General features: G+C 41.4%; 1 protein-coding gene across 2 annotated transcripts in view; it reads right to left on the reverse strand.

Annotated features, from left to right (window-relative positions):
* F9 (coagulation factor IX) overlaps positions 1–3,857 on the reverse strand; it is a 48,376-nt gene extending 44,519 nt beyond the window's left edge. For both annotated transcript variants that reach the window (XM_054717514.1, XM_008155217.3), the window contains exon 1: positions 3,770–3,857. In XM_054717514.1, coding sequence (XP_054573489.1) covers positions 3,770–3,857 — 88 coding nt within the window. The remainder of the gene's footprint in view (positions 1–3,769) is intronic.
* Positions 3,858–24,680: the final 20,823 nt, after the last annotated feature.

Consider the following 24,680-nt stretch of genomic DNA (forward strand, 5'->3'; position numbering starts at 1 on the left):
AAGAGGTGGTTCTTTGAAAGGATAAATAAGATTGATGGACCTCTAGCCAGGCTCACCAAGAAGCAAAGAGAGAGGACCCAAATAAACAAAATCAGAAATGAAAGAGGTGAAATAACAACAGACCCCGCTGAGATACAAAGGATTGTTACAAAATACAACGAACAACTCTATTCCAACAAACTGGACAACCTGGAGGAAATGGACATATTCCTAGAAAAATATAACCTTCCAAAAATCAATCAGGAAGAATCTAAAGAGCTCAATAGGCCAATAACTATGGACGAAATTGAAGCAGTCATCAAGAAGCTTCCGGCAAACAAAAGCCCGGGGCCTGACGGCTTCACAGGAGAGTTTTACCGAACATTCAAGGAAGAACTAAAACCTATCCTCCTCAGACTATTCCAAAAAATTCAAGAGGAAGGAACACTTCCAAGCTCCTTCTATGAAGCCAGCATCACCCTAATACCAAAACCAGATAAAGACAACACAATGAAAGAGAATTACAGACCAATATCCCTCATGAACATAGATGCCAAAATCCTCAACAAAATTCTAGCAAATCGGCTCCAGCAGTACATCAGAAAGATCATACACCATGACCAAGTAGGATTTATCCCAGGAATGCAAGGATGGTATAATATCTGCAAATCAATAAACGTGATACATCACATAAACAAATTGAGAGATAAAAATCACATAGTCATATCAATTGATGCAGAAAAAGCATTTGACAAAATCCAATAACCTTTCTTGATAAAAACTCTCAACAAGGCGGGAATAGAAGGCTCATACCTCAACATAATAAAAGCTATATATGATAAACCCACAGCAAACGTCATACTCAATGGACAAAAACTAAAAACATTTCCCCTAAGAACAGGAACAAGACAGGGATGCCCACTCTCACCACTCCTGTTTGACATAGTACTGGAAGTATTATCCATTGCAATTAGACAAGAAGAAGAAATAAAAGGCATCCAAATTGGAAAAGAACAAGTAAAGCTGTCTTTATTTGCAGACGACATGATATTGTACATAAAAAATCCGAAAGACTCCGTCAAAAAACTAATAGACTTAATAAATGAATTTAGCAATGTAGCAGGATACAAAATTAACGCCAAGAAATCTATGGCCTTTCTATACACCAATAGTGAACTTACAGACAGAGAGACTAAAAAGGCAATTCCATTTACCATCGCACCAAAAAAATTAAGATACCTAGGAATAAACTTAACTAAGGAGGTAAAAGACCTATACACGGAAAACTACAGGACACTGAAAAAAGAGATAGAGGAAGACGTAAACAGATGGAAGAACATACCATGTTCATGGATTGGTAGAATCAACATCATTAAAATGTCCATACTACCCAAAGCAATCTATAGATTCAATGCACTCCCCATTAAAATACCAATGGCATATTTCACAGACCTTGAAAGAACTCTCCAAAAGTTCATCTGGAATAAAAAAAGACCCCGAATAGCCACAGCAATCCTGCGAAAGAAGAATAAAGTAGGAGGGATCTCAATACCAGATTTCAAGCTGTATTACAAAGCCACTGTTCTCAAAACAGCCTGGTACTGGCACAAGAACAGACATATAGATCAGTGGAACAGAATAGAGAATCCAGATATTGACCCAAACCACTATGCTCAATTAATATTTGACAAAGGAGGCATGAACATACAATGGAGTCAAGACAGTCTCTTCAATAAATGGTGTTGGGAAAATTGGACAGATACATGCAAAAAAATGAAGCTTGATCACCAACTTACGCCATACACAAAAATAAACTCAAAATGGATACAGGACTTAAACATAAGACGGGAAACCATAAAAATACTAGAGCAATACACAGGTAGCAAAATCTCAGACATATGCCAAAAGAAATTCTTCACTGACACTGCACCTAGGGCAATGGAAGCTAAAGAGAAAATTAACAAATGGGACTACATCAAAATAAAAAGCTTTTTCACAGCAAAAGAAGCCATTAACAAAACAACAAGAAGGCCTACTGCATGGGAGAACATATTTGCAAATGGCATCACTGATAAAGGTTTGATCTCCAACATCTACATGCAGCTTATACAACTTAATAAAAGGAAGATAAATGATCCAATAAAGAAATGGGCAACAGACCTAAATAGAAGCTTTTCAAAAGAAGACAGAAGGAAGGCCAAGAGACACATGAAAACATGCTCAACGTCACTAATTATCCGAGAGATGCAAATCAAAACAACAATGCGGTACCATCTCACACCTGTCAGAATGGCTATCATCAACAAATCAACAAACAACAAGTGTTGGCGAGGATGCGGAGAAAAAGGAACCCTCGTACACTGCTGGTGGGTATGCAGACTGGTGCAGCCACTGTGGAGAACAGTATGGAGCTTCCTCAAAAAACTGAAAATGGAACTCCCATTTGACCCAGTAATCTCACTCCTGGGAATATATCCGAAGAAACTAGAAACACCAATCAGAAAGGATACATGCACCCCTATGTTCATAGCAGCACAATTCACCATAGCTAAGATTTGGAAACAGCCTAGGTGCCCGTCAGCAGATGACTGGATCAGAAAACTGTTGTACATCTACACAATGGAATACTATGCTGCCATAAAAAAGAAGGAATTCTCATCATTTGCAGCAACCTGGATGGAATTGGAGAACATTATGTTAAGTGAAATAAGTCAGTCAATGAAAGAAAAATATCACATGATCTCACTCATTTATGGGTAATAAAGAACATTATAAACTTGAACAAAAAGATAGATACAGAGACAGTAAAGCATCAAACAGACTCAAATTACAGGGGGAAAGTTAGGGAAAGGTGGGGGAGATAAGAGATCAATCAAAGGACTTGTATGCATGCATATAAGCATAACCAACGGATGCAAAACTCTGGGGGGTGAGGGCATATATGGGAGTGGGGTGGGGGGTGGCAATGATAAAATATGTACACATATAATACCTTAATAAAAAAAATTGGAAAAAATAAAATAAAATAAAATTAAAGGCATGCCTTATTATATAGTTACAAAATTTTGAAATACATCATTTATCCTTTTTTTGTTTTGTGTTGTTAATCCTCACACGAGGATATTTTTTCCATTGATTTTTAGAGAGACTGGAGGGGAGGAGGAGAGAGAGAGAAAAAGTGATGTGAGAGAGATACATCAATTGGTTGCCTCCCAAGCAGGGCCGGAAATCGAACCTGCAACCAAAGTATGTGCCCTTGACCGGGAATCATAGCCATGACCCATTGGTGCACTGGCAACATTCTAACTACTGAGCTATACTGTCCAGGGTGAAATACATCATATATCTTAAATCAAACTTTTTGTGCAGATAAAACCATTCTTTGTGGTTTTAATGTTTCCCATTTTGATTTCAAAGTGGTGAGTAAAAGTAACCAAGCAACAGTTAATTTTTTCTCCATATTTTGCTATTTCCTTGTTAAAGTATTTTCCCACTTTTAATTTTTTTAACCAAGGAGATGGCTGTTTTATAAGAGGAGTTACATTGTCAAATCATAAATTCAAAGTGTCCATTAAAAATATACCATAAGCATTGTAAATTTATTTAGTTTTAAAAATTAAGGAGATACATATACCAGAGAACCAGTACTTGCCAACACACATGCTGATTACTAGGATCTTAAACACTGCTGTCAAATTCTATAATCGTTATTTAGTGAAGAAGATAGCACCAGACATTTCTATATCTAAAAGACAAGCATACTCAATATATATTTTAAAAGGAAACAAACCTGTACATTCAGCACTGAGTAGATATCCTAAAAGACAGATGGTGATGAGGCCTGGTGATTCTGCCATGATCATGTTCCGGCACTGCATAACCTTTGCTAGTCGATTGTGCAAGTAGCAAGGTTGACAAATTGTTCCAAAGTACAAGCTGAACTGTATTTACTTCTGGGAAACAATGTCAGTCTCCCTCAGTGGTTTTTTTTTTGGTTATTTGCAATGGCTTCTCAGGTTAAGTGAAGAGAATAGGCAGTAGCCACCATTAAATTTCACCTGTCATGCCATGGACTTTTGCCCCTGTGCCTGATTTGAGGCTGAAGCAGGAAGTGACACATCATTAAAATAAGGGGAGGTATAATGGCTACAGTTGCTGTGGCAGCAAAATTTATCAGTGGGATTCATCTTTTCCTTGTCAGGGAGCACTACTATCGTATAGTTTAAAGATAAAGAGATGGAAAGTACAAAGCATTTGGTCACTCTCCTTAAAACACCCCCAATGCTTACATACCTTGAGTCACCTGGTGGATCTTTTATGTTCTTTCTCACAATGAGGAGTTTATAAACTTTGTTGTGCCATGTACTCATATTTTGAATCATATGGACCTTGTCTCAGAACACATGTATGTATGTGTGAATATATGTATATACAAATATACCTATATATTATGTATATAAATATAAATGAATATTGTATAATATTTAATGTATTATTTCACTTCACATCTATAATAATAAAAGTGTAATATGCTAATTAGACCAGATATCCTTCCGGATGACCTTCCAGAAGAAGCCGGGGCTGTGAGGGAAGCCGGGTCCCAGGTGCCAGAGGGAAGCCAGTGCCGACAGCCAGGGGAAGGAAGGCCTACTCTTTTTTAAAAATTTATTTTATTATTATTATTTTTTATTAAGGTATTATATGTGTACATATCTTACCATTGCCCCCCACCCCACTCCCATATATGCCCTCACCCCCCAGAGTTTTGCGTCCATTGGTTATGCTTATATGCATGCATACAAGTCCTTTGATTGATCTCTTATCTTCCCCACCTCTCCCTAACCTTCCTGCTGTAATTTGACAGACTGTTTGATGCTTTACTGCCTCTGTATCTATATTTTTGTTCAAGTTTATAGTGTTCTTTATTATCCATAAATGAGTGAGATCATGTGGTATTTTTCTTTCATTGACTGGCTTATTTCACTTAACATAATGTTCTCCAATTCCATCCAGGTTGCTGCAAATGGTAAGAATTCCTTCTTTTTTATGGCAGCATAATATTCCATTGTGTAGATGTACCATAGTTTTCTGATCCAGTCATCTGCTGATGGGCACCTAGGCTGTTTCCAGATCTTAGCTATTGTAAATTGTGCTGCTATGAACATAGGGGTGCATATATCCTTTCTTATTGGTGTTCCCAGTTTCTTTATATATTCGTAGGAGTGGGATTACTGGGTCAAATGGGAGTTCCATTTTCAGTTTTTTGAGGAAACTCCATACTGTTCTCCACAGTGGCTGCACCAGTCTGCATTCCCACCAGCAGTGCATGAGGGTTCCTTTTTCTCCGCATCCTCGCCAACACTTGTCGTTTGTTGATTTGTTGATGATAGCCATTCTGACAGGTGTGAGATGGTACCGCATTGTTGTTTTGATTTGCATCTCTCAGATAATTAGTGACGTTGAGCATGTTTTCATGTGTCTCTTGGGGAAGGCCTACTCTTGCATGAATTGCGTGCATCAGGCCTCTAGTATAGTATAAAAGATCTATAACATTTTTTATATAATTTTTTCTTTATTGATTAAGGTATTACATATGTGTCCTTATCCCTCCATTGTCTCCCTACCTCCCCACTCATGCCCTCACCCCCCTGGTGTCTGTGTCCATTGGTTAAGGACCATAACATTATATCAACATTTACCGACCATTTTTGTGCTGTTGTTGTGATACATTTTATTTCTACATGCTGTAAATCCTATATTACATTATTATTACTCCTGCTTTGAGTAATCTGTAATTTCACAAATAAATTAAAAATGAGAAAATATTTTATATTTATCTACATATTTTCTGTTATGATGTTCTTCATTTCTTTGTGTAAATCCAAGTTTCAATCTGTTATAAGTTTTCATCACTGTGAAGATTTTTCTTTAAAATTTTGATAGTCTAGGTCTTCTTATGTTGAATTTTCTCAGCCTTTGTTTATTTGAAAATATATCTATTTTTCTCTCATTTTTAAAAAGTAATTTTGCTGTATCTACAATTGTAGGTTGATGGTTTTTTTTCTTTCAGCACATTAAAGATGTCATTCTATTACCTTTTGGCATGCATTGTTTCTGATGAGCAGGCAGTAAGTTTTCTTAACATTAACTTTTAGCTATCTTATCTAATAAAACAGTAATATGCAAATTAACCATCACTCCGTGACACCCACCAGCCAATCAGGAGCGAGTATGCAAATTAACCCCAACCAAGATGGCTGTGGCCACTGAGCGAGCAGGAGGGAGGCTTGGGTTTCCCTAGTGATGGAGGAAGCCAAGCTTTCTGCACAACTTGGTGGGCTGAGACCTCCACTCCAGGCTACAAATTTTCAATTATAGGAGATAAATAAATCCCAACAGAAATGGTGGCAGCCATGGAGTTGGAGAGAGCAGGAGGCTAGGGTTGCCAACAGCGATGGAGGAAGCCAAGCTTTCTGCACACCCTGGCCTGTCTTGGCCTCAGCTTAAGGCTACAAAGTTTCAATTATAGAAGATAAATAAATCCCAGATACCAGAGCCTCCACTTGGGTTGCAAGGGGGTGTGGCCAGCCTGCAAACCACCACAGGCCCCTCGCCCAGGTTGCCCCACACCCCAAGGGAACCCCCACCCTGATCCAGGACACCCTTCAGGGCAAACCAGCCGGCCCCCACCCATGTATCAGGCCTCTATCCTATCTAATAAAAGAGTAATATGCAGATTGACCATCACTCCAACACACAAGATGGCTGCCCCCATGTCGTCAAAGATCCTGCCCCCATGTGGACACAAGATGGCCACCACAAGATGACCAGCAGGGGAAGGCAGTTGGGAGGGACCAGGTCTGCAAGGGAGGGCAGTTGTGGACGATCAGGCCAGCAGGGGAAGACAATTGGGAGGGACCAGGCCTGCAGGGAAGGGCAGTTACGGGTGACCCAGGCCTGCAGGGGAGGGCAGTTAAGGGTGACCAGGCCTGCAGAGGAGGGCAGTTAGGGGCAAACAGGCTGGCAGGGGAGCAGATAGGCATCAATCAGGTTGGCAGGGGAGTGGTTAGGCGGTGATCAGGCTGGCAGGAAGAAGCGTTTAGGGGCAATCAGGAAGGCAGGCAGGCGAGCAGGTAGGAGCCAGCAGTCCTGGATTGTGAGATGGATGTCCGACTGTCCCACCGGGATCAGGCCTAAACAGGCAGTTGGACATCCCTCAAGGGGTCCCATATTGGAGAGGGTGCAGCCTGAGCTGAGGGACACCCCCCATTCCGTGCATGAATTTCGTGCACCAGGCCTCTAGTTTAACTATAATGAGCCAAGGTATTCTTGGGGTTCATTGAGATTCTTGGATCTATGGTTTGGTAATTTTATTAAAATTAGAAAAAATATGGGAAACTTAACTTCCAAAGTTTTGTTTTGCAATCAGGAAATTGCAAAAGCAGTACAGATGGTTCCCATATACCATTCACCCAGTTATTCCCAATGTTTACATCTCTATAGATATAAAGACGTAATATGCAAATTAGGCTGGGACACTGGTCCACTGCTGGAGGAGCTAAGAAATGTCATATCCTACCCTAGCCGGTTTGGCTCAGTGGATAGAGCCTCGGCCTGCTGACCACAGGGTCTGGGTTTGATTCTGATCAAGACCATGTACCTAGATTACAGGCTCCTCCCTGGCCGGGGGCCAGGTCAGGGCTCATGCAGCAGGCAACCATTCAAAGTGTCCCTCTCACATTGATGTTTCTCTCTGTCTCTCCCTCTCTCTTCCACACTCTCTAAAAATCAATGGAAACATATCCTCAGGTGAGGAGAAAGAAAGAAAGAAAGAAAGAAAGAAAGAAAGAAAGAAAGAAAGAAAGAAAGAAAGAAAGAAAGAAAGAAAGAAAGAAAGAAAAGAAAGAAAGAAAAGGAAGGAAGGAAGAAAGGAAGGAAGGTCATATCCTATGAAAGACACATCTTGAAAATGCCTAAAGAAAGTTGTCATTTTTTCATGGTGAAGGGACTGGAGTCCGTGTTGATGAAAACACCTTGGCAGCTGTGGTGGCTGGCAGTGGCTGCAGCAGCAGGGTGATGGGCTGGCGCCTTCCCCTGATCAGCCCAGTTGCCTCCCACAGAGCAGGCCTAAGTCGTCAGTAAGACATCCCCTGAGGGCTCTGGTTTGTGAGAGGGGGCAGGCCGGGCTGAGAGACGCCCCCCCCCCAGTGCACAAATTTTGTGCACTGGGCCCCTAGTGTGTGTATATATATATATATATATATATATATATATATATATATATTCATGCACTGGAGGGGGAGGTCCCTCAGCCCGGCCTGCCTCCTCTCACAGTCCAGGAGCCCTTAGGAGTGGGAGGCGACCCAGTGATCAGGGGAAGGCTACACCCCATCACACCTCTGCTGCTGCCACTGCCAGCAGCACAAGCCTTGGCTGGCCCTGGTTACCTGAGCCTCGGGCGTCCCTGGGCAGCTGGGCAGCTGCCATCTGAGGTTTGCCTGCACCTCAGGCAGCCCTGGGTGGCTATGCAGCCAATATCCGAGGCTTGCCTGCATCCCAGGCTGGCACTAGGCAGCTGGGCAGCCAACATGTGGGGCGCTGGCTGGGCAGCTGTCATCTGAGGCTTGCTTGCACCTCGGGCCAGTCCTGGGTGGCTGAGGGGCTGAGGGGACTGGGGGACTCCGGAGGCAGGTGGGCCCGGCCTTGCCATGCGCCTGCCATCCCAGTGGGGCTGAGGGCACTGGGTGCTGCCATCTTGTGGCTGTGGGCACCACCATCTTTGAGGGCATGGCAGTCAATGAGCATATTCCCTCGTTATTGTCTGTGACAGCCCGCAGTGGCAGCAGCAGCGGGGTGATGGGGTGGCGCCTTCCCCTGATCAGCCCAGTTGCTTCCTGCAGAAGGAGGCCAGACTGCGGCTTAGGCCCACTCCCTGTGGAGAGCAGGCCTAAAACATCAGTAGAACATCCCCTGAGGGTTTCCAGACTGTTAGAGGGGGCAGGCTGGGCTGAGGGACCCCCCCCCCCCAGTGCACGAATTTTGTGCACCAGGCTTCTAGTCTTATATAAATGTAGTATAATATAAAAACCAGGTAATGGACATTGATATATGTGTACAAATGCTAAATGATTTTATCACATGTAGATTTATGTAACCACCACTAAAATCAACATACAGAACAATTTTTTCACCACAAAGATCTTCCTTGTGCTACTATTTTATAATCACACACCACTTTCACCTTCTAATTATTCCCAACTCCTGGCACTACTAATCAGTTTTCAGTCTCTATATTGAGAATGTGAACATGGAATCATAGAGTATGTGACCTTATAAGATTGGCTAATTCCTTTGTTATAGCTGAGTAGTATTCTACAGTGTGAATGTATCACTGTTTAACTAGTGACCTACTGAGGGACTTTTAAAAATATATATTTTTATTGATTACAGAGAAGAAGGGAGAGGGAGAGAGGTAGAAACATCAATGATGAGAGAGAATCATTGATCAGCTGCCTCCTGATGCCCCCTACTGGGAATAGAGCTTGCAACCTGGGCATGTGCCCTGACTGGGACTTGAACCATGACCTCTTGGTCCATAGATCAATGCTCAACTACTCAGCCATGCCGGCCAGGCTTGAGGGACATTTTGATCATTTCCATTTTTTTCTATTTCAGTAATGTGCTATGAACATTAATTTACAGGTTTCTATGTGTATGTGATTTTTTAATTTTCTGAGATAAATGCTTGGGAATGTAATTTCTGGATCATATGGTAGTTGAATGTTGTTTAAATGAAGTTCCAATCTGTTTTCCAAAATGGCTATGACACTTTACATTCCCACCAGCAATGGATAAGAGATCCAGTTTCTTGTTCATTGAAAGCATTTGGTATTGTCATTATTTTTTATTTTAGACATTCTGATAGGTGGTTAGCAATAATTCATTGTGTTTTAATTTGTAATTTTCTAATGGCTAATGAGGTTGAACACCTTATAATTTACTTATTAAACATCTGTGTATCCTATTCAGTGAAATGTCTGTTCATGTCTTTTGATTATTTTCAAATTAGACTGTTTGATTTTTTATTGTTGGATTTTTAGAGTTCTTTATATATTGCAGATATGAGTCCTTTGTCAGTTATATGGTTTGCAAATATTGTCTCCAAGGCTGCAGCTTGTCTTTTAATCTTCTTAACTGGGTCTTTCACAGAGGCAATATTTTGAATTTTTATATACTAGTAGTTTAATTTATCATTTTTAAAAAATGGATCACACCTTTAGTGTTACATTTAGAAGTCTTCTACTAACGTTAATTCTGAAGCATTTTCCTATTAAAATATTTTACAGTTTTAGATTGATACCCATGCTCCATTTTGAGTTAATTTTTGTATAAGTTATGAGGTTTAAGTTGAGCTTCATTTTTGTTACCTATGGATGTCTGATTCCTCCAGCACAATTTTTTAAAAATACTGTCCTTCCTCTGTTGAATTGCTTGTGCAATTTCTTCACAAATCAGTTGAGTAGATTGGTTTGGGTATATTTCTAGGTTGTTTATTCTGCTCCATTGCTGTATGTGTTTATCCCTCTGTCAATGCCACACTGTCTTGATTACAATAGCTATATAGTAAGGATTTTTATCAGTTAGAGTTATTCCTCCCACTTTAATATTCCATGGCAAGATTGCTTTAAATATTCCAGGGCCCATAACTTTCCATATAAATTTTTAAATAATTTTGTCTGTAGCTACAAATAAATCTTGGTTTTGATAGAGATTGTGTTAAACCTGTATATGCATTTGGAGGAATTGACATCTTCACTATGTGAGTTTTTCAGTCCATTTCCATGGTATGGACATGTATATTCTCTATATTTACTTAGGTTTTTTATTTCTTTCATGAGCATTTTGTAACTTTCAGCATATCTATATAAATAAAAATGTAAATGTTTGTTTGTTCAAAATCTTAAATCTCCGAAAGTTCTTCACCGATTGCTTTGAAATGTTGACACAACGTTGCATTTGAATACGTGCGTGTTTTTTATACCTTATACTTACTATTATACAGATGTCACACCTGTGACAGGTAAAAACATGCTTTTTTTGAAAAACAGCGCCATCTGTTGGATGTAAAAGCAACAAACGCTATACTAAATATTTTACAATTCAATTTCAATGTTTCCGATTTATAATCCATTTACGATTTCCAAATTTCTAATTTTATTCCATTTAAATGTTGATAATGATTGAAGATTTGTGCTTAGAAATCACGAATAAAGTTCTCAATCAATTGGGAATGCCATCACTGAATCTATCTGCTGCTGCTTCGTTCGATGTAGAATTGCGTTGTGAACAAAATTACAATATGGGTGATCTTTTGTCGTATGTGCAATCAAAAATTCTTAAGCTAACGCTTGAGCAAAAAGGCATTTACGATCAAATAATGCAAACTTTCAATAATGGGGTTGGAGAAATCTTCTTAGATGCGCCAGTAGGAACTGGAAAATGTTCCTAATTAGATTGATTCTGGCAGCAATTTGATCCCAAAATGACATAGCCTTAGCTCTTGCGTCGTCTGGACATTGCTACCAGGTGGAAGAACTGCTCATTCTGCTTTGAAATTGCCATTGAACATGCAATTCATTGAAACTCCCACGTGCAATATTTCAAAAGCATCCGACATGGCAAAAGTATTGCAGAAATGCAAACTTATTGTTTGGGATGAATGCACAATGGCACACAAAAAATCGCTCAAGGCTCTTGATCGATCATTGCAAGATTTGCGTGGAAACATCAGACCATTTGGGAACCCATTAATATTGCTTGCAGGAGATTTCTGACAAACATTACCTGTAATTCTTTGATCGACACCAGCGGATGAAATAAATGCTTGCCTGAAATACTCTACTTTGTGGCAACACGTAAAGATGTTAAAATTAATTACAAATATGCATGTCCAGCTGCAAAATGATCGATCAGCTGAGATATTCTCACATCAATTGCTGGAAACTGGGAACAGAAAGGTGCCGGTTGGTCTGACCTCAGGATGAATTTCATTGCCTCATAACTTCTGCAATTTAGTGACGTCAAAAGAAGAATTAGTTGAAAAAGTATTTTCCAATATTCAAGCCAATTATAAGAATCACTATTGGCTGAGTGAACGAGCTATTCTTGAGGCCAAAAACAAAGACGTCTATGAATTTAACAATATTATTCAATCTAACATTCAAAGCGAGGCAGTCACACACAAGTCTGTCAACACTGTTGTGGAAGCAGATGAAGTGGTTAATTATCCAACAGAATTTTTGAATTCACTCGATCTGCCAGGGATGCCACCGCACGTACTGCAATTGAAAATCGGTGTGCCAATTATCATGTTGCAAAATATCAACCAGCCAAAGCTTTGCAACGGCTTGCAGCTTGCAGTAAAAAAATTAATGAGCAATGTCGTAGAAGCAACAATCTTGACAGGACCTTTTAAAGGTGAAGATGTTCTCATTCCTCGCATTCCTGATTCCAACGGATATGCCATTTCAATTTAAGAGATTGCAATTCCCAATTCAATTGGCCTTTGCAATCACCATCAACAAAGCTCTGGGCCAATCTTTAGAATTGTACGGTTTAGATCTAGACACGGATTGCTTCTCACATGGACAATTATATGTTGAGTGTTCTAGAGTCGGCAAACCAGACAATATCTATATGTGCACAGACAATGGAACAACAAAAAATATTTTATACCCACAAGCATTGTGAAATTAAACATATTAGAAACATGCACTTTCTCTCTTCTTTCTTTTCCATTTAACCAGACTGAGCCACAGCAACGCGTGGCCGGGTACAGCTAGTAGATCTTATAAATATTTTGGTAGGTGTATACCTAACTATTTTCTTTTTTTTGTTGTTTGTTTAAATTTCTTTATTGATTAAGGAATTGCATATGTGTCCTTATCCCTCCATTAACCCCCCAACCCCACCCCCCCGACTCATGCCCTCACCCCCCTGGTGTTCGTGTCCATTGGTTAGGCTTATATTCATGCATACAAGTCCTTTGGTTGATCTCTCCTCCTTTCCCCCACCCTCCCCTATCTTCCCTCTGAGTTTTGGCAATCTGATCAATGCTTCTCTGTCTCCAGATCTGTCTCTGTTCATCAGTTTATGTTGTTCATTATATTCCACAAATGAGTGACATCATGTGGTATTTATCTTTCTCTGACTGGCTTATTTCACTTAGCATAATGCTCTCGAGTTCCATTCATGCTGTTGCAAATGGAAAGAACTCCTTTTTTACTGCAGCGTCATAATCCATTGTGTAGATGTACCACAGTTTTTTAAACCACTCATCTACTGATGGGCACTTAGGCTGTTTCCAAATCTTAGCTTTGGTAAATTGTGCTGCTATGAACATAGGGGTGCATATATCCTTTCTGATTGGTGTTTCTAGTTTCTTGGGATATATTCCAAGAAGTGGGATCACTGGGTCAAATGGGAGTTCCATTTTCAGTTTTTTGAGGAAACTCCATACTGTACTCCACAGTGGCTGCACCAGTCTACATTCCCACCAGCAGTGCAAAGGGTTCCTTTTTCTCTGCATCCTCGCCAACACTTGTCATTTGTTGATTTGTTGATGATAGCCATTCTGACAGGTGTGAGATGATACCGCATTGTTGTTTTGATTTAAAGCTCTCAGATAATTAGTGACTTTGAGCATGTTTTCAGATGTCTCTTGGCCTTCCTTCTGTCCTCCTTCGAAAAGTGTCTATTTAGGTCTTTTGTCCATTTTTTGATTGGATTGTTTATCTTCCTTTTGTTAAGTTGTATGAGTTCCCTGTAAATGTTGGAGATTAAACCCTTATCTGTGATGACCTTGGCAAATATGTTCTCCCATGCAGTGGGCTTTCTTGTTGTTTTGTTGATGGTTTCTTTTGCTGCGCAAAAGCTTTTTATTTTGATGTAGTCCCATTTGTTTATTTTCTCTTTAGTTTCCATTGCCCTAGGAGCAGTATCAGTGAAGAAGTTCCTTTGTCATATGTCTGAGATTTTGCTGCCTTAGTGGATTCTTCTAGTATTTTTATGGTTTCCCGTCTTATGTTTAAGTCCTTTATCCATTTAGAGTTTATTTTTGTGTATGGTGTAAGTTGATGGTCTAGTTTCATTTTTTGCATGTATCTGTTCAATTTTCCCAAAACCATTTATTGAAGAGACTGTCTTGACTCCATTGTATGTTCATGCCTCCTTTGTCAAATATTAATTGGCCATAGTGGTTTGGGTCAATTTCTGGGTTCTCTATTCTCTTCCATTGATCTATATATCTGTTCTTGTGCCAGTACTAGGCTGTTTTAAGAACAGTGGCTTGCCGAGGCCGGTTTGGCTCAGTGGATAGAGCGTCGGCCTGCGGACTGGAAGGTCCCAGGTTCGATTCCGGTCGAGGGCATGTACCTTGGTTGCGGGCACATCCCCAGGGGGGGGGTGTGCAGGAGGCAGCTGGTCGATGTTTCTCTCTCATCGATGTTTCTAGCTCTCTATCCCTCTCCCTTCCTCCCTGTAAAAATCAATAAAAAATATATTTTTTAAAAAAGAAAAGAACAGTGGCTTTGTAATACAGCTTGATATCTGGTATTGAGATCCCACGTACTTTGTTCTTCTTTCTCAGGATTGCTGCAGATATTTGGGGTCTTTTTTTATTCCAGATGAATTTTTGGAGAGTTCGTTCTAGGTCTGTGAAATATGCCATTGGTATTTTAATGGGGAGTGCATTGAATCTATAGATTGCTTTGGGTAGTATGGACATTTTGATGATGTTGTTTCTACCATTCTAGGAACACAGTATTTTCTTCCATCTGTTTATGTCTTCCTCTATCTCTTTTTTCAGTGTCCTGTAGTTGTTTGCATATAGGTTTTTTTTACCTTATTAGTTACGTTTATTCCTAGGTATCTTAATATTTTTGGTGTGATGGTAAATGGGATTGCTTTTTTAGTCTCTTTTTCTATAAGTTCACTATTGGTGTAAATAAATGCCATAGATTTCTTGGCATTAATTTTGTATCCTGCTACATTGTCAAATTCATTTATTAAGTCTAATAATTTTTTGATGGAGTTTTTAGGGTTTCCTATGTACAATATCATGTCATCTGTGAATAAGGACAGTTTTACTTCTTCTTTTCCAATTTGGATGCCTTTTATTTCTTCTTCTTGTCTGATCGCAATGGCTAGTACTTCCAGTACTATGTTGAACAGGAGTGGTGAAAGTGGGCATCCCTGTCTTGTTCCTGTTCTTAGGGGAAATGGTTTTAGTTTTTGTCCATTGAGTAATTTTGGCTGTGGGTTTTTCATATATGGCTTTTATTATGTTGAGATATGATCCTTCTATTCCCACCTTGCTGAGAGTTTTTATCAAGAAAGGGTGTTGGATTTTGTCAAATGCTTTTTCTGCATCAATTGAAATGATTATGTGATTTTTATCTCTCAATTTGTTTATTTGATGTATCATGTTTATTGATTTGCAGATATTGTACCATCTTAGCATCCCTGGGATAAAAACTACTTGGTCATGGTGTATGATCTTTCTGATGTATGGCTGCATCTGATTTGCTAGAATTTTGTTGAGGATTTTCTTATCTATGTTTATGAGGGATATTGGCCTATAATTCTCTTTCATTGTGTTGTCTTTATCTGGTTTTGGTATTAGGGTGATGCTGGCTTCATAGAATGAGCTTGGAAATGTTCCTTCCCCTTGAATTTTTTGGAATAGTCTGAGGAGGATAGGTCTTATTTCTTCCTTGAATGTTTGGTATAACTCCCTTGTGAAGGCATCTGGCCCCAGGCTTTGGTTTGCTGGGAGCTTTTTGATGACTGCTTCAATTTCATCAATAGTTATCAGCCTATTGAGATTTTTAGAATCTTCATGATTGAGTTTTGGAAGGTTGTATTTTTCTAGGATATGGAAATATGGCCATTTCCTCCATGTTGTCTAGTTTGTTGGAGTAGAATTGTTCATAGTATTTTTTAATGATCCTTTGTATTTCTGTGGGGTCTGTTGTTATTTTGCCTCTATCATTTCTGATTTTGTTTATTTGGGTCCTCTCTCTTTGCTTCTTGGTGAGCCTGGCTCGAGGTTCATCAGTCTTGTTTATCCTTTTCAAAGAACCAGCTCTTGGTTTCATTGATATTTTGTATATATATATATATATATATATATCTTGGTCTTTATGTCATTTATTTCTGTTCTGATCTTTATTATCTCCTTCCTTCTGCTTACACTGGGCTTTTCTTGTTGCTCTCTTTCTAATTCTTTGAGTTGTAGAGTTAAATTATTTACTACCATTTTTTCTTGCTTTTTGAGGTAGGCCTGTAGAGCTATGAACTTCCCTCTCAGGACTGCTTTCATTGTGTCCCATAGATTTTGGATTGTTGTGTTTTTGTTGTCATTAGTTTCCAGGATGCTTTTAATTTCTTCTTTGATCTCATTGGTAACCCAGTCATTATTTAATAGCATGCTATTCAGCTTCCAAGTGTTTGAGATTTTTGGATTGTTTTTATTGTAGTTTATTTCTAATTTTATGGCATTGTGGTCTGAGAAGATGCTTGGTATGATTTCAATCTTCTTGAATTTGGGGAGACTTTGCTTGTGACCCAATATGTGGTCTATTTTTGAAAATGTCCTATGTGCACTTGAGAAGAACGTACATTCCGTGGCTTTGGGATGCAATATTCTGAAGATGTCAGTTAAGTCCATCTGATCTAGTGAGTCATTTAGGATTGCTGTGTCTTTGCTCTTTTTTTGTCTAGAGGATTTATCCAGTGATGTCAGTGGTGTATTAAAGTCCCCTACTATGATTGTGTTGTTGTTGATCTCTTCCTTGATATCTTCCAGGTGTTTTGTTATGTACTTGGTTGCTCCTGCGTTGGGTGCATATATGTTTATCAGGGTTATATCTTGTTGTTGTATCGATCCCTTTAGTATTATGAAGTGACCTTCCTTATTTCTTGTTATTGCCTTCACTTTGAGGTCTATTTTGTCAGATATAAGTATTGCTACCCCAGCTTTTTTTTCATTTCCGTTTGCCTGAAAGATATTTTTCCAGCCCTTCACTTTCAATCTGTGTGAGTCTCTCATTCTGAGGTGGGTCTCTTATAGAGAGCATACATATGGGTCATGTTTTTTTTTATCCATTCAGCAACTCAATGTCTTTTGATTGGAGCATTTAGTCCATTTACATTTAAAGTTATTACTGAAAGGTACTTGTTTGTAGTCATATCTATTTTTGTGTCTGTGTTCCTTCTTACCTTTTTATTTCTTTTTTTTACAGTATTCCCTTTAGCATTTCTTGCATTGCTGGTTTGGTGGTGATACACTCCCTTAGCCTGTTTTTGTCTGTGAAGATCCTGATTTCCCCTTCAATTTTGATTGATAGTCTTGCTGGATAGAGTATTCTTGGATTCAGTCCTTTGCTTTGCAACACTTTGTATACCTCCTTCCATTCCCTTCTAGCTTGATGTGTTTCTGTTGAGAAATCATTTGATAATCTGATGGGGGATCCTTTGTAGGTAACCCTCTGTCTCTCTCTTGCCACCTTTAAGATTCTCTCTTTGTCATTTATATTTGCCATTGAAATTATGATGTGTCTTGGTGTGGGTCTTTTGTGATTGATCCTGCTTGGGACTTTCTGTACTTGTGTAACTATTTTCTTTCCCATATCAGGGAAGTTTTCTGTCATTATTTCTTCAAATAGATTTTATAATCCTTGCTGCTCTTCTTGTCCTCTGGCAGCCTTATTATATGTATGTTACTTCATTTCATGTTGTCCCAAAGGTCCCTTAGGCTTTCCTCCTGCTTTTTAATTTTTTTCTCCAGTTTCTGTTCAGATTGGGCTTGTTTCTGTACCTGATCTTCTAACTCACTAATTTGGTCCTCTGCTTCTTCTAGTCTACTGTTGAAACTTTCCATGGTGTTTTTGATTGTAGCTATATCACTTTTCATTTCTTCCTGATTCTTGCAGAAGTTGTTGATTTTCTCATCCATCTGATGTATGAATTCCACAACCATTACTCTGAATACTATTTTGGTCATGTTGCATGCTTCAATTTCACTAATTTCCTTTCTTGGTGACTCCTCATTTTCTTTCCTCTGGATATTGTGTCATCTCCCCATTCTGACTATCACCAGAAGCTTCAAACTTCTAATTGCGTGGACCTGGGCCTTGTTTTGTGGGAGCTTCGCACCACCAGAGTGTCACTGAAGTGCTCCGACACTAGGACGTGTGGCTACCGTTGGTTGGTGGGAACCAGGCTCACCCAGGGTCAGTGTTACCAGTGTTCAGTGTGGTCTCGTGTGCACACCTAGAATCATGGACCCCCGCCTGCACTGTGCTGTTGGCGTGTGCTGAAAATGAGTCCCCTAGCGTGTGCCAAGAGTCAGAGTTTCCCTGTGTCTGCAGCAAGAATCAAGTATCCGAGTCTCTGTTGCCTTGTGCAGTTTTTCGCTGAGAATCAGGGTCCCCTTGTGTGCATGCACCAAGAATTGGAGTCACTGGCTCTTAGTGTGAATGCGCTGTGAGTCAGGGATCCCAGGTGCACATGGTAAGAAACAGAGTCAAGTCAGTGGTGCTCAGCTCTGCCTCTTGCCAGGAGAATCTGGGTCCTGGTCACCATGGGGGACTGGGTTTCACAGTAGCACTGTGGCATGCCTGCACTATGGAAAACAGACTTCTGTGTGCACTGTGGAAAACAGACTGCCATGTGCGCTGAGGAAAGCAAACTTCCGTGAGCGCTTGCCCAGAAACGAAGTCAGGTGGCACTGCCGCCCTGTGTGAGCTTCGGGTTTGGTTGCCCGATTGCGTTGTGGGGAACAGATTCCAGTCTCTGTGCATGCGCAGGCTCAAATTTCCGTAGCAGCGCTGTGGTTCGTGCATGTGCTCCCAAGCTCAAATTCCCATAGGGGTGCTGCAGCCCAAGTGAGGGGCGGGCCTATCAGTTACTATGGCGCTATCCTCGATCCTGCGGGGAGGGGGATAGGCTCTTTGACTCACAGAAATCTGTGGCCGGGAAGTCTGGATTCTTGTTGTCTGTTGGTCTGAAGCTGTGGTCGCAGTTCTCTGTTGTCAGTGGCTGCAGGGTCCTGGTTTGCATCTGAGATGCAACTGGGTGGTGCTGAGGCCAGGATCCTAGTCTCAAGCAGCTCTGTTTCTCAAGATGGCGTGGTCTCTGTACCCACACTGGCCGCCCAGAAGTGTCTGCTTTGTTCGCAGGGCTCTGCTGTCTAAGGCTGCCCGGTTTGGCAGCCCCTTGGAAGACCTGCAGAATCTAACTGTCCCTAGCTCATACACACACACACCACACACGTCTACACTTTCCTCTATGGTTCCCTCACTCTCTCACACTCTCTCTCTCCCTACCTTCCTGCTGGTCACCATCTTCCAATCCCCTATTTTATTTTCTTTGGGGTAATTGTAAATGCTGTTATATTTTTAATTTCTGTTTTTACATATTCATCATTAGTAAATAGGAATGCAATTGATTTTTATGCATTGATTTTGTATCTTCTGATGTTGATGAAATAACCTAATAGTTCTAGGAGTTTTTTTCCTCATTTTGTAGATTTCTTGCAATTTTCTGTGAAGAAATCTACAATTTCATGCTATCTGCAAATAGGTATAGTTTTATTTCTTCATTTCTAGTCTGTATGTCTTTATATATACATTTTGCCTACTGTAGTTTCTAGAGCTTCTGGTACTAGGTTGAATCACAGTACTGAGCTAAAGAAAATCCTTGCCTTGATCCTAGTCTATTTTTTCCTATTTTTACTTTATTATTTTTAAATCTTTATTGTAGAGATTATTACAGATGTCCTTCTTTTTCCCCCCATTGTCCCTCTCCTCCCAGTTACTACCCCACCCCAGGCCTTCACCATCCTATTGTCTGTGTCCATAGGTAATGCATATATGCATATAAAATTTTGTTTAATTGCTTCCCTGCCTTCCCTCTGAGAATCATCAGTCCGTTCCATTTCCATGCCTCTGATTCAATTTTATTCACCAGTTTATTCTGTTCATTAGATTTCTTATTAGTTTATTTTGATTTTTAGATTCAATTGTTGATAGGTATGTATTTGTTGCCATTTTGCTGTTCATATTTTTTATCTTTTTCTTCTTCTTCCTCTTCTTACAGGATACCCTTCAACATTTCAGATAATACTGGTTTGGTGGTGATGAACTCCTTTAGCTTTTTCTTGTCTGTGAAGCTCTTTATCTGACCTTCAATTCTGAATGATAGCTTTGCTGGGTAGAGTAATCTTGGTTGTAGGTCCTTACTATTCATAACTGAATATTTCTTGCCACTCCCTTCTGGCCTTCATAGTTGCTCTTGAGAAATCAGCTGACAATCATATGGGCATTCCCTTGTAGGTAACTAACTGCTTTTCTCTTGCAGCTTTTAAGATTCTTTCATTGTCTTTTGCCCTTGGCATTTTAATTATGATATGTCTTGATGTGGTCCTCTTTGGATTCCTCTTGTTTGGGGTTCTCTGTGCTTCCTGGACTTGTAAGTCTAATTCTTTCACCAGGTAGGGGAAGTTTTCTGTCATTATTTCTTCAAATAGGTTTCAATATCTTGCTCTCTCTCTTCTTCTGGCACCCCCATAATGTGAATGTTGGTATGCTTGAAGTTGTCCCAGAGGCTCCTTACACTATCTTCATACTTTTGGATTTTTTTTTTCTTTTTGCTCTTCTGGTTGGGTGTTTTTTGTTTCCTTGTATTTCAAATCATTGCTTTGATTCTCAGAATCCTCTACTTTACTGTTGAATCCCTGTATATTATTCTTTACTAGAGGTGTGATGAATGAAATTCATGCAAGAGTAGGCTTTCCTTATCCTGGCTTCCAGCACCAGCTTCCCTCTGGCATCTGGGACCTAGGCTTCCCTCCAGTCACCAGCAAGCACCTAGGACCCAGACTTCCCTCCAGCCACTGGCAGGTACCTGGGACCCAGGCTTCCCTCGCAACCCCAGCTTCATCTGGAAGGTCTTCTGGAAGGACATCTGGTCTAATTAGCATATTATACTTTTATTATTATAAATTTCAGTCAGTGTATGCTTAATTTCTGACTACTCCTTTTCTATTTTTTTGGAGGTTTCTAGAAGATTCTTGAGTAACATTATAACTGTGGTTTTGAATTCTATATCCAGTAGTTTGCTTTCTTCATTTCTTTCATTTGTAACATGTTTCTTTGTCTCTGCATTTTGGCTGCTTCCCTCTGTTTGTTTCTATGTATTGGGTAGAGCTGTTATGTCTCCTTGAGCTGATAGAGTGGCCTTGTATAGTAGGTGTTCTATAGGGCCCAGTGGCTCAGATTCCCCAATCACCTGAGCTACGAGCTCTAGGTGCAGCCTTTTGTGGGCTGTGAGCATAGTCTTGTTGTAGTTGAGCCTTAACTGCTATTGGTGTCACTGGGAGGAATTGACCTCCAGGCCAATTGGCTGTGATGACCAGCTGTGACTACAGTAGGAGAGCTGCTGTACAGGAGACACCCCTATAGAGCAAGACTTGCTTCAGCGGGGCTTTGGTGCTCACTGCGTCTGCTCCTTGAGTGTGTCGCTAATGGATGTGTAGATTTGTAATCTGGTATGGTCTGACACTGACCACTGGGTACACTGGCTCTTGGGTCTCCCGGGAGGTGCAAAGTTAGCCCCTGCCTGGGGCCACCCAGTAGGAGCTACAGAGAGATCTGAAGATTCCTCCACTTTGTATCTAGTTTGGAAGTGCCCAGATGAAGCCCAGCTATGAAGCAAGGCAGGCTGGTGCTGGTGCCAGGTGTTGGGCATTTTATTGATAGGTTTGGGGCTCCCTGTCCCAGCTGCAGCTTGTTTGACAGGTTTTAGTCTGAGCAAGGACAGGCCATTCATATGCAAAGCTGCTGCACACAGCTTGGGGGTGGGATTGTAAATTGGATGAGGCAGGATCTTAAGGAATCACCAGATGGAGCAAACAGAAATGGCTGCCAGTCAGTCCTGAGACCAGGAAGATCCCAGCATAGGAACAATGAACTCTGTGAGCTCCTCTGTCTGAGAGAAAGCCACCTCCAAGTTCCTGGCCTGATGCTAGACAATCCAGTTCCTCCTCGTACATGTCTGTGTCCCCCAAAGCCTTGCCCTGGTGCTGGAGCTCAGAGGAAGCAGGACTTTGTAAGTTCAGTTCATGGTGCTGGTCTTTTAAGAGGAACAGCTGGGTTTCCAGTAGCCTCTGTGTCACTAAGCCCCAATCTGCACTGTTTTTTACAGCCAGTAGTTCTTACTGCCTGTAGGGACTTCTTGAGTATAATCCACATTATTAAGAAATTAAAGATTGCTCTGGGACCCTAGGCTGGGGGTCTGGTGTGAGGCTGGAACCCCTTGCTCCTCCAGGAAGCCTCAACAGAGATGATCTCCCTCCTGATTAAAAAAGCGGCCCATGTGGGTGTTGGACCAGCCCGTTCAGCACCTCCACACCTCCTACCAATCTCAGTGTGCTTTATTCTTTACTTCTCCAGTTGTAGGACTTCCATTCAGCCAGCTTTCCAGCAGTTCTGGATGATGATTGTTCTGTATTTTAGTTGTAATTTTGATGTGGTTGTGGGAGGCAGCAAGTATTGACATTTACCTATGCCACTGTTCATCAAATCTAGTATCCTAACCTTTTTGAGAAAAGCATGCAGGCTTTCTACAAACGAGTATTATTTAGATGTAGGATTTTTGTAGATGTTCTTTATTGAGTTGAGGTAATATCCCTTTGCTAAGATTTTTTTTTTTATCATGGATGAATACTGACTTTTGCTCTGATTTTTCTGTCAATTTATATAGCAATCGTAGGATTTTTCTTTCTTTAGTTTCTTGATAATGTGGATTACATTAATTTATTATTGGATATTGAACCAGCCTTGCATATCTAGAAAAAATCCCATTTGGTCATGATTATATATATATATATACTGAGTGGCCAGATTATTATGACCTCTGAATGCATAATAATCTGGCCACTCAGTATATATATATATATATATATATATATATATATATATATATATATCAGGAGGCCTGGTGCATGAATTCGTGCATGGGTGGGGTCCGGCAAGCCTGGCCAGGGGGAGGGGACATGGGCAGTTGGCTGGTCTGCCTGCTGGTTGAACTCCTAGTTGAGGGGACAATTTGCATATTGGCCTTTTATTATATAGGATATACACTGAGTGGCCAGATTATTATGTGTTCAGAGATCATAATAATCTGGCCACTCAGTATATATATATATATATATATATATATATATATATATATATATATCCTATCTAATAAAAGAGTAATATGCAAATTGACCATCACTCCAAGACACAAGAGGGCCGCCCCCATGTGATCAAAGATGGCTGCCCCCATGTGGACACAGATGGCCGCCACAAGATGGTCTGCAGAGGAGGGCAGTTGTGGGCAGTTAGGGGTGAGCAGGCCAGCAGAGGAGGGCAGTTGGGGGAGACCAGGCTAGCAAGGGAGGGCAGTAGGGGGGAACCCAGGCATGCAGGGGAGGGCAGTTGGGGGGGACCAGGCCTGAAGGGGAGGGAAGTTGTGGGTGATCAGGGAAGCAGGGAGGGCAGTTAGGGGTGACTGGGCAGCAGAGGAGGGCAATTGGGGTAGACCAGGCCTGCAGGGGAGGACATTCGGGGGGGACCCATGCCTGCAGGGGAGGGCAGTTGGGGGGAACAGGCCTGCAGGGGAGGGCAGTTGAGAGGGACAAGGAATTGCAGGGGAGGGCAGTAGGGGGAATCTAGGCCTGCAGGGGAGGGCAGTTGGGGGAGACCAGGCCTTCAGGGGAGGGCAGTTGCGGGGGGGGGGGCAAGGCCTGCAGGGGAGGGCAGTTGTGGGCAATCAGGCCAGTAGGGAGAGCAGTTAGGGGTGACAGGGCCAGCAGAGGAGGGCAGTTGGGGGAGACCAGGCCAGCAGGGGAGGACAGTTGGGAGGGACCTGGCCTGCAGGGGAGGGCAATTGGGGGGGACAAGGCCTGCAGGGGAGTGCAGTAGGGGGAACCCAGGCATGCAGGGGAGGGCAGTTGGGGGGGGACCCAGGCCTGCAGGGGAGGGCAGTTTTGGGGGACCAGGCCTGCAGGGGAGGGCAGTTGGGGGGGACCCAGTCCTGCAGGGGAGGACAGTTGGGGGGACCCAGACCTGCAGGGGAGGGCAGTTGGGGGAGACCAGGCTGGCAGGGGAGGGCAGTTAGGGTTTCCCAGGACAGCAGAGGAGGGCAGTTAGGGGCTATCGGGCGGGCCGGGGAGCAGTTAGGTGTCGATCAGGCTTGCAGGGGAGTGGTTAGGGGGGATCAGGCTGGCAGTCAGAAGTTGTTAGGGTCAATCAGGCAGAGGCAGGCAAGCAGTTGGGAGCCAGCAGTCCTGGATTGTGAGAAGGATGTCTGCCCGCAGTCGGACATCCCTCAAGGGGTCCTTGATTGGAGAGGGTGCAGGCTGGGCTAAGGGACACCCCCCGCCCATGCACAAATTTCATGCACCGGGCCTCTAATAAATATATATGAATATTTATGAATATATAAAAATATTTATATATTTTCATTTATGCATTATTACACTTAGTTGAGTATATTTTTTTTTCCTTGAGGCTGAGGATTTTTGCATGTAATTTCCTGAATAATAGTTGGTCGCTAGCCTTCTTTTTTATACTCTTTGTCTCATTTTGGTATAT

Source organism: Eptesicus fuscus, chromosome 1 (genome assembly GCF_027574615.1).
Source record: "Eptesicus fuscus isolate TK198812 chromosome 1, DD_ASM_mEF_20220401, whole genome shotgun sequence".
NCBI classification, from domain to species: domain Eukaryota; kingdom Metazoa; phylum Chordata; class Mammalia; order Chiroptera; family Vespertilionidae; genus Eptesicus; species Eptesicus fuscus.